Raw genomic sequence first — 14,809 nt, 5'->3', positions numbered from 1 at the left:
CTGGAGCAGGTGCGGGATCCTTCTCCTACACCCTGGCTGAGTCCCCACTGAGGAGGGTCAGAGGTTCACATCAGCTTGGTTGAGCTGGAGGTGCCCTCTCAGCTGGGGGTGGGGGAGATCTGGACACCACAGGAAGGTGGAACCAGGTGATACCCCCCACAGCTCTGTGCACCAGCCAATCTCCACGGAAACCAGGAAGGAGCCTTCTGCGAAAGAGCTTGAATTGACATCAAGTACCGAACTCAGGCCCTCCTTGGGCTGGGGGTGCGAAAGACAGCAGAGGGTGGGGGCTCCAAGAGAGAGGGGCTCCTGATGTATGGGCTGGAGGGGTAAGGCACAGCATCTGGAGCCCACCAGGGGTCTGGAGGCTACCCTGATCCTGACTGGGCCACGGAGGATGCACAAGCTGCCAAGTGACCACAACATGACCCCTGAGTGTGACTGCAGAGAAGGAGAGCTGGGGTCTGCTGTGGCAAAGCACCTTGGAGAACCCCAGAACACTTAGGGGGTGGGGTGGGCAATGGCAGCAGCAACAGTGATGTCCATTCTACATGTGGGAAAACTGAGGCTCAGAGAGGGAAGGTCAAGCCACTCAGCGAGCCAGGACCTCAATGTGGCTGGACAGGGGGAGTACAGGATGGTCCTCCAGGGTGACCGAGATGCTGAAGCTAAGATCAGGGGCCTCCCACGTGCCCAGCTCTGCTCCAATACCTCTCCCCATTTTATGGAAGATCAAATCAAGGCTCAGAGAGGTTACATCACAAGCTCAAGGCCTCAGAGCTGAGTGGGGGCTGGATGATGAGCTCTCCAGCCCCTCTCAGTGACACGCTCTCAGAAACAGCGACCTCGGCGCCTGCAGACTCCAGGTTTACGCCAACCATGGCCCCAGGAGCCTGCCTGATGGAGGGCGATGGCAGATCATATATCCCAGGTCGTTCTCAAAACCCCTCCACTTTCCTCACTTTCCATGGCCTCCCCAAACATCTGCCCCACTCCTGTTCTCTGAGGCCACTGGCTACAGCCCCCACGCCCAGCTGCGCAACAGAACAGACTCCTCTGTCGTTCAACCAACAGTCTGGTCCTTTATTACTGGGCACCACTGGCTGGCTGGGGACCCCCAGAGATGGACGACCCTCAATCTCCGGCCTCTGGCCAGCAAAGCAAGGCATCTGTGAGCCATTTTATAGGTGAGAAAAACAGGAGCAGGAGTGAGAATGGACTTGCAGGAACAGAAGTGGGATCCCTGTCCTGCTCTGAGACTGGCCAGGATGGCTCCCACATTTCAGACTGTCCTTCACCCCCAAGCAGTGCTGAGAAGGCCCTTCTGGCAGGAAAGGACCTGGGGGAGGCAGGATGAATGATGCCAACGCTGTCAGCTGGTGAGGGGAGCAGGAGGAGAGGAGGCCGGGACCCAGAACTGCTTTCTGCTGTGCAGATGCCTCACCGATGCCCCCACTTACCCCCTATTCTGTACCTGGGGCCCATCAGAAAATACCTCTTGCGGAGGAAGGAATCTGGAGTGCAGAGCAGCAGGCATGGCTCTCCCCTCACTTCCTGAGTCACACGGCTCACCCAGAGTCACAGCCCAGACTGAGCCTGGGGTCATGGTGCCAGGTTGCCCTTCTGGCCGGTCCACAGCTCTCGGAGCTCGACATGGCAGCCCAGGTCCCGCAGGGCGGCCTTGGCCACATCCTCACAGTCTCGGTGAGTGGCACGGGCCTGCGAGATGAGCGCCTCAGCCCCCAGGTCCAGGAGGGGCTGTGAGAAGGCCTGGCTGCGGGCCACCAGGTTACGAATCAGCATGCAGGCCTGTTTCTGGAAGGGAGAGCAGAAAAGGAGCAGCTGTGAGGTGGCAAGTGGAACCCTGAGGAGGGTCCACTCTGACCTTGGGGTCCTCATCTTTACACAATGGGACAATGACGACTGCAGCCAACATTCAGCGGGTGCCTATGCTGTGACTCATCAGCCTGGCTCATCTGTACACTTCATCTCTCAGCAGCTCTGGGAGGCAGGGCTAATTCCTCCATCTTCCAGGCAAGAAAACTGAACCTGAGGGTGGCCAAGTGCTTGGCAGGTAGGGGCAATCCCTCAGGTGTGGGACCCTCAGTCTCAGAGCAAGATTCTCTGACGGTGGCAAGAGCCTGGTCAGGGGCCCCAGGCGAGGAGGGCAGCAAGACAGAGGGAAGAGCGGGGTTGTGCACAGGGCCCATCTGTCAGTTAACATCCTTACTCAGTCAACGTTTGTGCCTTGCCTATCTGCTGTGTGCGGGTGGGTACCGCGAAGCATCCCAACATGGCATCCACCATCAGCAGGAGCGCATGTGAGTTGCAGGTGAGGGGCTGCCTGGCCAGAGCGGTCTGGAGAAGACAAAGTGATGGGCGAGCCCACGGCACAGTATCCCAGAGGGACCAGCAAGAGCAGTGGTAATGGAGGCTGGTGAGTCTAAGGACCAAGGAGGAGGCCCCTGTGCTGGGAGGGTGCGAGGAAGGGAGCAGGGAGAGCCCTGGGGGGCTGCAGGCAGGAGCAGGGGCTTCAGGTGGGGTGCGTGTGGCCCTGTCTACAGGGCAGTTCTGCCGACTCCCCAGCAGTACGTGGGCAGTGGCTCCCACACACGGAACACAAAGGCGCAGCCCAAGGCGGGGCAGAGAATCTTCCAAAAGCACGAGCAGATCATCTGCTCTCCCCCGTCTCCTCCTCCTCCTTCCCAGATCCGTCTAAAGGGACTGTTAGGAAAGGAAAAGATCAAATGCCGGAAGAGCAAAGGAACAGGAAAGGAGACAGCCCTGAGCACAGCTTGGAAGATGGGAAGTAAATGCAGAACCACATGGGCTGGGGAGGAAAGAGATCCCACAAGGCTTGCGTCATGAGGGGACAGGGACAAGGAGGGCCTGCGTCCTGGCCCCCACATGCCCACAAGCCTCCTGCCCGCCATCCCCCCATGCCCACCTGCACGCCAGCCTCCTGTGGGTGTGCCTTCATGGCCTCCAGTGCAGCCAGGGCCCCGCCGCCCTCCACGATGACCCGGCTGTTCTCTGGCTTGCGCAGAGCCAGGACACACAGGGCCGCGCAGCTCTGCTCACACACCTGCGGGGTCAGTCATGGGGATGGCTGAGACAAGGCAGATGGACAGACAGGTCCTGGCCCCCTCACTCGCCCTGACCCCCTAGCCTCACCCTAGCCCTGACCCTGCTTGAAGAAATTGGAAAGTGATCGTGCAGGTATGGATACTGACCTGGGACTCCAGCCCCTCCACTCCACCTTGTGTGCCCCCTGGGATGGGTACCTGGGGGCTGGCCAAGTGCTGAGTCATGGCAGCCACGATGGACTCCGTCCCACCAGCACGGACAATGGCATCCTTCACATCATCATTGCCCGCGATGGCCCGCAGGGCGCTCAGCACTTGCTTCACAAGGTCCTGCACGGAGAGTGATGTGTGGGTCACGCCCTGACAGCCCCCCTCCCACACTGCACTAGGCACTGTTTAGTTGCTGGGTTGTGGGGGGGGGTGTCTCAAGGGAGGGTCTGGGGGCTGTTTCACCCACTGTCTGAACAACAAGTGGGGCCACCTTGGGGCACGCAGGCTGCACGCAAGAGCAGGGTTATTACTTGCTGTATAGAGAAGACAGGGGAGGCTCAGGGAGGTGGACCCTGTGGTTCAGGCCACCAGCACCCAGGCCAGGCATTTGGACGACCTTGACAACCCCACACACAGAGGGGGCATGTGGCTCAGGTCAGCAATCAGAGCACGGACCTCCCAGCCAGTCGAGTCCCCAGATGGGCACTGACCAACCTGGGTTGAGGACAGTCAACCATACACTGTTGGAACTGCTGACCGCCCCAGCGAGGGGCAGAGAGGCAGAGCTGAGAGAGAGACAGAGACAGAGACAGAGAGAAACCAAGCCCCCACCCCCCGACTGACCAGGAGTACAAGCAAAGTGTTTCCTCAAAGTGCTTGCTTAAGTCAGTTCAAATTCAGCTTTCTGCTACTTGCACAGGAGCCTGGCTGACATCATCAGCAAGACTGGGGGTAGTAGCACCCTAGCTGCCACAGGCCAGGCATCCCTGCCCTAGCCTGGGCACATGGAGAGGGGGTTGATAAGTGACTGTTAGATGAAGGAATGACAGGTAGGGGTCTTCGCCAGGTTTTACAGATGGGGACACCCAGGCAGCGAGGGGTGGGCCTCACTCAAGCATCACATACCTGAGCTGTGGTCTAGGCCAGCCCCCTAACACCCACTCCTGTTCCTCCCACTCCTGCTAGAAAATACAAAGGTGCTAAAGGACAGTAAGAGAGGGTGGGTGGGTCTGTTTTCCCCACAAACTTTAGTTCCTGCCTGCAGGTCAACAGGAAGTGAAAACCATACTTTGGTGCCGGGCTCAGGAGACAGAACTGGTATGTCCTGACTCAAGCTTGTCTGGCTGGCCAGGGCCCTCTGGGAGGCCTGGAGCCTTCCCCAGGCATCAAGAAAAATAACAGATCAAAAGCCAGGTGAGGGGGCTTCACCCTAAGATAGCTTTGGACGCCCACCTGGTGGTTGCTGCGGTCAGCCAGCAGGGCCACTAGGACACTGAGGCCCCCGAGGTCGACGACCATCTGGCAGAACTCGTTGCGCACGGCCAGGCGGGACAGGGTGCTGCAGAGCTCGCTCAGCACGCTGGGGTTGTCAGGGAATGCTGTGGAGATGGGGGAAGAGGAACTGCTGGGGTGAGGACAGGCAGAGAACCAGGCCTGGCTCAGAGCCAGAGGTCCTGGCAGGAAGCCTGCTCCACCGCGAAGTAGGCCCCTCTGCCTGGCGGGGTGGCCGCCTGTGCCAGGAGAGCCCCAGAGAACACCAGGGTTGCCCGGGCCTGCGGCGCCCCCTGCTGGCTGCCGGGGAAGACACGGGTACGCACCCTCCCTCCAGCCGTGTCCCAGATAAATTCCAGACCAAGTGATGATCTCAACTAAAAAAAGAGAACCGTAATAGCGCTATAATAAAACATCCGAGACTATTTCTATGATCGTGGGGTGGGAATGACCTTTCTAAGTGTAACAGGAAACCCAGAAACTATAGAGGGACACATGGATAGAGTTGTCTCAGGCAAAATTGAAAAGAGACACCCAAGACGAAGAGCAGAGGCATGAGGGAGAGGCCTGCACTGAGGCCCACCCAGGGTCGGGGGGTCGAATAGCCATAATTTATACAGAACTCTGGGATGGTCAGTTCATGTGTCCCCCTGGCCAGGCCATAGCCCCCTGTGACGCCATGAATACTAATCTGGGTATGTCCTAGAGATATTCTCTAGACATGGTGACATCCACGACCAGCTGACTTTAAGTGAAGGAGGAGACCCTCGATGGTCTGGGTGGGCCTCGTCAAATCAGCTGAAGGCCTTAAGAGGGAAACTGAGGTTTCCCTGGGGAGGAAGAAGCTTGCCTGTAGACCGTGGTGCTGCCCCCTGCCTTCCCCACAGATTTCAGACTCACCAGCCCCACAACCACGTGAGCCAATGCCTTGCAACAAATCTCTTTCTCTCTTTATATAACAAATATATACACACACACATAAACAGATATACATACATATTTACATCCTACCAATTCTGTCTCTCTGGTGGAACCCTGACTGATACAGGCTCCCATAAATAAATAAGAAAGATGCAAACTACCTCTCAGAACAAGGAGCCTTACTGCACAGACAGTTGGGACCTGTTTTCCCTGTCTCTGGAGGTACAGAGGGGAGACTGAGGCAGATCCACCTCTCGGACAGACAGGGCTGGAGACACACACACAGGCTTGGCCATGGAGGGGGAACTCATTCTTCTGGCACCTTCTGTGCACTGGACCCCAGTCATACCTTTTCTGGTGGGTGCAGTGGATAGTGGGCAGGGGCTTTGGGATCCATCTGTCAGCGCTGTGACCTCCTGTGATCAGCTCAGCATGGTCAGCTGGAGTCAGGCACATGAGTGTGCACAAGAATTTGGGGCCAAGTATGAACCAAAGTGTAAACCTCCACCAGGGACTGACCCCAGTGAGTGCTGGCAACACTCCCTCATCTTTGGGAAACAGCACCCTCACGTTTCCCTTTGGAAACTCTTCCTTCCCCTCTCTTGGTCTGTGTATCTGGACAGAGCTGAGCCCCCTCCCTTAATAGCTCCAGAGATGGGCATGGGACCTGGTCCTGGCCAATGGGTGCTGGCCTGGAACCCTCCTGGAGCAACCAGGACTAAGGACGTTGCTTCACTACGGCTACCATGCAGGTAGGACTAAGCCAAGGCAAGTGGAGCCTGGAGCCAGCCACGCCTGAAGCAGTCCTAAGCCCTGACTCTTACTCTTGCCACACTTGCTCCTACCTTTGGCGGCCTCAATGAGCACCTTCAAGCCTCCATTCTCCTGCACAATCATCTTGGCGTGGTCATGGGCGTGGCCAAAGGGCACACGGATGTCATCATCAAAGGTCATGATGCGGAGGGCCCAGCAGGCCTCCTTGACCACATCGGCACAGTGGCTGTGCCGGACAATGGCACCAGTCAGCAGGGGCAGCACGCCAGCCTTCACCAGGCTCTGCCGATTCTGCTCGTGCTTCAGGCAGGCATGGCGCACGCAGCGGATCCCAGAGCAGGTCAGATCAGCCACATCAGCATTCTGGGCCAGCGTGGCCACAAGCAACTGCAGGCCCTGGGCATCCAGGAGGTCAGGCTGGCCATCGGTCAGGGCTGACAGAGCATTGAGGGCCTGGAGCAGGAGGCCCTGGTCACCCACTGCAGCCAGCTTCCAGGTAGCAAGGAGGATGGGGTAGGCCCCCTTCTGGGCTGCCAGGAAGCGGCAGGCCTTCTGCTGCTTGCACTGCTCACAAAAGCGGGCAAGGTGCGCTGACACCTCCTGAGGGCCAGAGTGGGCCACGGACTCCTGGAGGTTGTCCAGGGCCTAGGGGACACAGGAGAAATGCCAGTGTCAGCTCAGCTCCAAAAGGGCCACAGCGGCAGTGCTGCACCCCTGTGAGAGTCCCTCCTTTGGGATCTAGGCCTGCAGTGGAAGTTCAGTCCAGCTGTGGCAGCTTCCACATCTGTGCTTTACGGAGCTTTGAGCTTCAGAGGCCACGTAGAGAGGGAGAGACCCAGCCATCTCGGTGTCCCCGCCAAAGAGCCATACACGAGCACAGACTCTTAAATGTTCCAGCCCTATTTGCCATTGCATGCGAGGCCCCAAGTAAGACCCAGAACCATCCAGCTGAGTTAGGTCAACCCAGCAGAATTGTATGAAACAATAAAATGGCTGTTGTTTTGGGTTGTTTGTTACTAATTTAGCACAATGCCATCTAGGAACCAAGGAAAAGATGCCCCTAACAGACGATGACGAGGTGATGTGCGTGGGATCACATGTGTAAGGTCAGCCCTGCCCACAGGGGCTGCCCCCTCCTACCTGCAGGATGTCGTGTGTGGGCTCCTGGGGTCCATCTGCAGAGACTCTGGGCGCCATCTTTACAATGTTGCTCAGATCAACCCCTGTGGGGGGTGGGGGAGTCAGGAAACAAGCAACAGCCATCATCCTTATGGGCCTGCCGGAGTCACACCGTCTGTCCCTTCAGCTGGGACCACACTACTCCAGAGGCCCTCGGGGGTCTGCCTAGCTCCCCACCCTGCCCCACTCATCATCTGGGCCAGACCCAGCAGCCATGTCCACAAGGGGATGTGTGGTGTGGGGGGTTCTTTGCTCCTCAGCCCTGTCCAGTCAATGGGAGCAGAGCAGTAGTGAGGCTGCACGCCATCACTGGAGTGAGGGACACATTCTGCCTGGTGGGCTCAGAGGGGAGGGGACCTCATGGCCCTTTCCCTTGGGGATCCCAATGCTCCTCACTCTGGCTGCATCCCTGCCCTCAGTGGTACCCCTAAAGGAAGCCCCCATTGTGCAGGACACTTCTGGGTGCCCCTCTAGCCCCTGTCCGTGTCTACCCCACTCTGTGCCCAGGATGCCGGCCTCTGACTCTGAAGCTAGACACCCGGGCTCCCTTGCCCTCCAGTGTCTGACTGGGTTTGGCTAATGGGAGCTGGACAAAAGAGCAGGGGCAGGAAGAGCAGGAGGGTAGGGTGTTCATCCCCAGCTCCCTGCCTCTATCACGTGACCCTCACCCTCACTGTTGGGGGGGGGTCCCTGTATGGCAGCATGGTCTCCTAACCCTGCCACACCACTGCAAACAGCCCCTCTGAACCACTCTCCACCACAGCCTGATTTGAGCATGTCACCTGTTCCCACAGGCTGGTGAGTGACACCCCCTTCTGCCATCACGAGCTCGAGCAGGGCTGTGGGTGAGGCAGGGAGCCCTGTTTCTCGGGAGGTGGTCAGGAAAAGGAAGTGATAATTAAAATGAGACCCACCTCAAAGGATCCAGCCCTGCAGATGTCTAGGTGAGGTCTAGGCAAGTAGAGGGTGGGTGCCAGCGAGGTGGGAGCAGGTGGCCAGCCTGCCTGTGGCAGAGCATGGAGAGGGTACAGGGCCTAGGCTCCCACGCCAGGCTAGATGGGGCCCCAGCAGGACATCACTCTCATGGTAAGAGTGGTGGACCAGAAGTGACTGTCAGGCAAAGACCCGAACCAGCGCTGGGACCAAAGCCACACCACCCTACCTTGGGATTCAAACTGCTCCACGGCCTCTTTCACTGCCTCCTCCGATCCCATCTCAAACTCCTCAATGTTCTCAAGAACAGCCGCATCGAAGGTCTCCTGGGTGATGCGCTTGGAGGCCATCTCCCGCCCTTCTGCGTGGGGCCGCAGCTGCCCAGCAGACGCTCTAGAGCTGAGAAGTTAAGGTGAGAAGAAAGCTTCACTGAGGATGAGAGGGCAGATGGGGGCCTGGCCACCATTTAGGGAGCATCTACCAGGGGCCAGAGCCCACAACCACCCCGGAAAAATTCTTACAACCTGGATCACAGGCCAGGGTGATATCCCAACAACCACAGAGCTTCTAAAGGTGCAGAAGAGGGCAGGAAGTTTACCACACTTTATCTAAGAAAGGAGAAATGCTAATATAATGTATGTCCTTATAGTGAGAAAAATAAATAAAATATGGATAAAAGGATATCTTAATATTATATATTAAAACATAATTACACACAAAATACATAACCACATAATAAAGTTACATATGTTTATAATATTATATATAGTATAGTATGTTTTATATATACTACATACTATAATATATAATATTATAATCGTGTTATTTTATTACGTGGTTATGTATTTTATGTATGGTTATATAATAAAACAATATTATGTTATAATAGTATACTGCTATAAAACTTCTAAAATAAAAATTAATAATAATAATAAGCAAATAAAAAAGACATCTAAGTTAAGATTAATAGAAATGGTTACCTATAAGAGGAGGTAGGGAAAAGGGTGGTGAGGACAGGGTTAGAAGCTGGATTATTTTCTCTCAATATACCTTGTTTTACAGGTTTGAATTTGGAACCCATGTAAATTCTTTACGCAGTTAGGAAAAGAAATAAACCAATGGAAACCAAAATAAAAATAAAAGCAATCGCTAAGGTTCAAGAGCAGAATGAAACCCATGAATCCAGCAGCGCATCCGCGTGGATAGGGTCACTTCATGTGGTCTTCAAAAACAGTGATGTGACCATACATTCTTAGTGGGGTACGCCCCAAGGACAGAATGAACTGCAAAAGAAAATCTTCAACTGTTTTCAGTAATCCTGTTATTGGAAATAGTAAGCAATGTTATTCCGAAACTAAGACAGATGCAGCAAATAAGTAATAATGTTTGTCATTAGGAACCAGTATAAAAGAAAAAAGATTCTTACAAAAGAAAAATCAAGGAAGTAAAAACTCAGGACTCCTAAATTTGAACTGAAAATACCAATATGAACTCATGCTGTATTTCATCTTAAGCAAACAAAAAAACCAATTTTCTAGTTACATCAACTGAAAATGCCTGGAGGAAATGATACCATAGCAGCAGTGAGCACCCCAAACACCAACTGTGGTCTGTAAATACCATCTCCTGTGAAGAGTCAGGGCTCCCGGAGAAATGGCTGACTCCAGGACCAGGCAGGAAACAGGCCAGAGGGGCTGGAGCATCTTGTGAGAGCAGTATGCAAGGAAGCTTCTAAAGACCATCGGGGTCAAGTCAAAAGACTGAGGAGCAAACCCTAAGGGGTGCCCGCTAGCTAAAGATGGAACAAGTGAGCATTAAAAAAACCCAAAAACCAATAGATATCAAAATCAAAATCTATAAACCCAGCTTATTCTTCTGAAAACTGCCAAATAAAGAACCCAGCATTTATCCTGCCTCCCTCGTACAAGTGGGCACAAGATTGTAAAGACAGAATGACAGAAAGTTCTGCTTTGTAGATCAATTCCAGCTAATTGACCAAGACAGACCAGGTCTAGATAATCACGGCCACAGCTGCAAAACACGAAGCGCAAAACTGACAGGGAACCTGACAAGTGGACAGTACCTGCGTCCACTGCGTGATTTCACGTCATCAAAAGAGAAACCCAGCACCACCTGCCTCCTGATAAGAATGAAATGCACCTGTGAAGTCATCTTGCTGAAAGCTCAAACCCAAATCTGACCACACATCCAATGGAACCTTCTGTGATGAAAAAATGTTCTGTATCTGTGCTGTCCAATGGGGCAGCTGCCAGCCCCATATGGGATTGAGCAGTTGAAATGTGGCTAGTGCAACTGAGGAACTGAATGTGTACTTTTATTTAATTTTAATTCATTTTAATGTAAATAGCCACATGTGATGCGTGGCTACCATATTGGACAGCAAGGTTCTAGAGCTAACGACTACTTTACAGGAAATTGAAGACACAGAACAAGTCAACCAACACCACGGGGATGTGACCTGCAAAATCTCGACTGGGAAGGGAACTTCAACTACAGGACAAAAACCTAGGGTTTTCAACAAATAAATCACAAAGAAAAAGAAAGCAGGGGTGTCCATCAACAGATGAAGGATAGCCACAACTAGAAGGACTCACAACTAAAATATACAATTATATACTGGGGAGATTTGGGGAGAAAAAAGCAGGGGAAAAAAAGGAGATTGGCAACAGTTGTTAGCTCAGATGCCAATCTTTAAAAAAATAAAACAGATGAAGGATAAACAAAATGTGGTCCACCCACACAATGGAATATTATTCAGCTATAAACAGGAATGAAGTTCTGACACGTGCTACAACGTAGATGAACCTGAAAAACATCACACTGAGTGAAAGAAGCTGACACAAAAGGCCACATAGTGTGTGATCCCATTTACAGGAAATGTCTAGAACAGGGAAATCCATACAGACAGAAGGGAGGTTAGCGGTTGTCAGGGGTGGGGGAGGGAGAAAGGGAGTGACTGCTCATGGGGACGGGGTTTCCTTTTGGAGTTATTGAAATGTTCTGGAATTAGACACTGGTGATGATTGCACAGCTTTATAAATATACTTAAAATCACTAAATTGCACACTTTAAATAGGTGAATACTAGAATACGTAAATTATAGATTAAAAAAAAAAGTACTTTTCTGTTTAAAAACAAAAAAACAAATGAAACCCAGCACAGGCAGTCTTGAGGCCAAGGGACAGAATCAGCAGTTAGAGGACCTGCTGAGCTGGGGAAGTGCCTTCTCCTCTGCACTGATGGGGCAGATCACGGACAAAACGCTCAGCAAAAACAGTCAGTGATCTCAACAAGAAGGTCTCCAGGGTGCAAGCGGTTCGTTAACACCGAATATGTGCCACCCTCTCTTTTTAACAAAGGGGGAACAGGCCTCTGGTCCAGAGACTAGCAGAGGTTAACAACTTTTTTCATTTTACTTGTTTTACTATGTCTACCTTGTCTATTGTAGTAACACTACACTTCCATTTTGGAATTGCATCAAGTTTCCACTTAAAATACATCACTTTTTAAACTTATAGTAAAGTTGCAAGAACAGTACAAGAACACTGTATGTCCTTCTCCGAGCTTCATCAACTGTTAACATTTTGCCAGTTAATCTCTCTAGGCGAGTGTGTGTGTGCCTGCAAGTGTGTGAAATGTAAGCCATTTGAGATTATGTTCCAGGCATCACATCCCTTTCCTCATAAAGACATCAGCATGACTCTCCCAAGAAAAGGACACTCTCTTACACATTCACAGCACAACTGAAATTTAACACAGGGAATCGAACACTGATACAATACTATTTTCTAATATAGAGTCCCTGATCGACTTTCTTGATAGTCCTAATATCATCTTTTAAAACAATTTGTTTTTCTCTGGTCCCAGGTCCATTCTAGAATCACACGTCATAGAAAGGGTATTCGGGGGACAAAGGGGTACTAGGGCAGCAGTAGGGGAATGTGGCAAAAATCCACGTGCAATTTGGGAAACAGGCCACTATAGTGTACAGGTCTCTTTGCGGAGGTGGCACAGGAGGTGAATATTCCACTGGTGTTTGTGCAGATACTCAGGGGGTGGTGGCGTGGGGAACAGGCTCCAGGGCCAGGAGGGGGACTCAAATCCCAGGCCCTCCACTTAACCTCACATTAGTCAGTTCCCTCATGTGTGACACAGGGATCAATACAGAATCTACCTCAGGCCTGCAGTGAAAATTGGGCTGGTTAATTACTACATAGGCTTTGGCACAGAGTAAAAGCTCCTTTCCTTTGTTGTTTAAGAGGGAATCCAGCCAGTTTATTGGGGGAAGCATCAGGGCATCAAACACCCCACCCCACTCCCTTGCAGATTGTCCCCACTCCTTTCTGCCCCAGAAGAACCAGGAGCCAGTTTAGGGGTTACTAAGGATTTCCAAGGTCAAACGTGAAGGAAAAGAGTAAGGATTTTCTGTTTATAAGATGAAGAGTTTCTCAGTGGGGCACCTAGGCTGGTGTGTGTGTGAAGGGTGTTCCTGGCCAGCTCAAAGGGCAGGAGCTTCCCAGCTGGGGGCTGCTGGAGGAACTCTGCTCCTGGCTCCGCCACTAGACATTGCTTCCACCTCTCTAGCCATGCTCCAGACCGGAGTGGGCCAAGGGTGAGTGGCCACTCTGTCACAGAGGCACAGTCTTAAAGGGGAATGTCATTACACCTATTTTACAGATGAAGAATCTGAAGGTCAGAGAGGGGAAGAACCTGAGAGAGGTCACATAGGCAGTAAGAGGTCTAGCCATCACACTATCCTGCCTCATTAACACTTTCCCTCCACCTGGACCCTCTGTGGAGCTTCCGTTAGCTATTCCAGGCCACTTCCCCCTGGGAACCCTCCCTGGTCACTCAGGCAGAACCTGTGCTCTCTGGCCTTGGCTCCCCCACCCCCATGAACCTCCCTCTGCCTAGTCCTGAGCTCCCTGAGCTGGAGAGGTCAGTGTCTGGCTCTGGGACCACCCCTAAGGCAAGTCTCCAGGGTCCCCTAGGTGCAGCACAAGGCTGAGGGTGGTGGGGATGAAAATACAGACCTGGAGCTCATGAGAAAGACAGTGCCTGGAAATGGGCATCTGGGAGCCACATGGGGAACAGCCCAGGCCAGGAGAGGGGAGAGACAGCACTACCAGTCCTGAGATGCATCCAACATGTCCTGGGGGAAGGGAGTTAGCAAGGCCCCCAACTGACAACCAGTTTCCCTCTCTAAGCCAGGGTTCTGCTCATCAGGAAAACAGTGCCCTGACATGCCACGGACGCTGAATGACTCTTCATCATCTTCCATCTGCCACATCCTCCCTGGCTCAGGCACCATCCTCCTGGATGGGTGGCGTCACCTGCTTCCTCCCTGCCACACCCTGCGCCTCTATTTTCCACACAGCAGCCTAAGGGAGACTTGAAAGCACAGAGGCCAAGTCACTCACCTGCCCAAAATCCTGCAGCGGCTTTCCAACTGTCTCAAGGACAAAACCCAGTCTCCAAACCAGCACTTTCCCTACCTAGACCTTCTCACCTGTGCTTCCCCACCTCTTTCTCATCCTTCCCAGCTATCCAAGGGACATTCTTTATAACCACTCTGGTTAGAGCAACCCCCACTCTCCTATCGCATCACTCTCTTTTATCATTTACATATTACCTCTACTTGGAGCCACACGGTGCATTTATCTATTTGAGGGTGATGGGATGAAAGTACAGACCTGGAGCTCATGAGAAAGAGAGCCTGGGAATGGTCAGTCTCCTCACCAACGAAATGTAACCTCCATGAGAGCTGGAGCCCAATCTGTTTTGTTCACCACCTTCCCCCACTGCCTAGGATGGGGCCGGACACACAGCAGGCACTCATGACATAGGCTATGACTGAATGAGTAAATGAATGAAAAGAAAGCGGAGGCCAGGAAGTGGGCGATTTTGTTTCCCAGCGGCTTCTGTAAGAGTATTTCCCTCCCTAAAACGAAGTCCCCGAGGGCGGCGCCACAGTCACCAGCCCGCCCCCGCGGCGCCCACTCCCTGCCCCGCGCGTGAGGAGGCTCAGCAGCCGCCACTTCTCACCCGGTCTCCGCGGCCACGTGGGGAAAGGGTGGGGCTCGGGGCTGTCACCGGCGGCACCGCCTCTGGTCCCTTCCGGCTGCCGTACCCGCGCAGACGCGCTGGCTCCGCCTTGCCTCGGCCTTCCCACAGCAGGGCGAACAGCTCCTAGGGTGACCAAAGGTGACCGCGAGCGCAGGTAAAGCCAAGAGGTCCAACAGGTGGGCGGCGGCGGCGTCTCTGCCACCTTTTCCGGGACGCTCACGGTTGGTGCCGCCGCCGCAGGGAAACTTGTCGCTTCGGGAGCGTACTCCCTGAAGAAGCGGGCAGCGCGCCTGCGCAAGAGGGCTCCGCCGCGGCCACCTGCGCCTGCGCACAAGGGCTCGGCGGCG

General features: G+C 53.4%; 2 protein-coding genes across 5 annotated transcripts in view; one reads left to right on the top strand and one right to left on the bottom strand.

Annotated features, from left to right (window-relative positions):
• Positions 1–1,057: 1,057 nt before the first annotated feature.
• ARMC6 (armadillo repeat containing 6) lies at positions 1,058–14,797 on the bottom strand. 2 transcript variants are annotated; one of them, XM_003363822.5, is made up of 8 exons: positions 14,442–14,797; positions 8,605–8,774; positions 7,404–7,486; positions 6,335–6,908; positions 4,530–4,675; positions 3,285–3,416; positions 2,948–3,085; positions 1,058–1,815 (listed from the first exon to the last, which is right to left on the bottom strand). In XM_003363822.5, the coding sequence occupies exons 2-8, from the start codon at positions 8,723–8,725 to the stop codon at positions 1,603–1,605; spliced, it is 1,407 nt and encodes a 468-aa protein (XP_003363870.1). In that variant the 5' UTR covers positions 8,726–8,774; positions 14,442–14,797; the 3' UTR covers positions 1,058–1,602. The 2 variants fall into 2 exon arrangements, with proteins under 2 accessions (XP_003363870.1, XP_014590272.1); XM_014734786.3 differs by having other exon boundaries at positions 14,527–14,778.
• Positions 14,506–14,809, top strand: part of SUGP2 (SURP and G-patch domain containing 2) — a 37,764-nt gene continuing 37,460 nt past the window's right edge. The window contains exon 1 of one of the 3 annotated variants that reach the window (XM_070246699.1): positions 14,506–14,616. The gene's annotated coding sequence lies outside the window, so the exon portion shown is untranslated. The remainder of the gene's footprint in view (positions 14,617–14,809) is intronic. The other 2 variants (XM_070246704.1, XR_011430489.1) reach the window with 2 other exon arrangements.

This window comes from Equus caballus, chromosome 21, assembly GCF_041296265.1.
Source record: "Equus caballus isolate H_3958 breed thoroughbred chromosome 21, TB-T2T, whole genome shotgun sequence".
Classification (NCBI taxonomy): domain Eukaryota; kingdom Metazoa; phylum Chordata; class Mammalia; order Perissodactyla; family Equidae; genus Equus; species Equus caballus.
This window is presented reverse-complemented; position numbering and strand designations above follow the sequence as displayed.

Excerpts from the sequence above, each read along its gene's own strand:
- ARMC6 (XM_003363822.5), bottom strand. The coding sequence starts at position 8,725 with ATGGCCTCCAAGCGCATCACCCAGGAGACCTTCGATGCGGCTGTTCTT. Across the intron at positions 4,676-6,334 it reads GCTCATTGAGGCCGCCAAAG|CATTCCCTGACAACCCCAGC; the intron begins GTAGGAGCAAGT and ends CCATCTCCACAG. Across the intron at positions 3,086-3,284 it reads AGCACTTGGCCAGCCCCCAG|GTGTGTGAGCAGAGCTGCGC; the intron begins GTACCCATCCCA and ends CTGACCCCGCAG.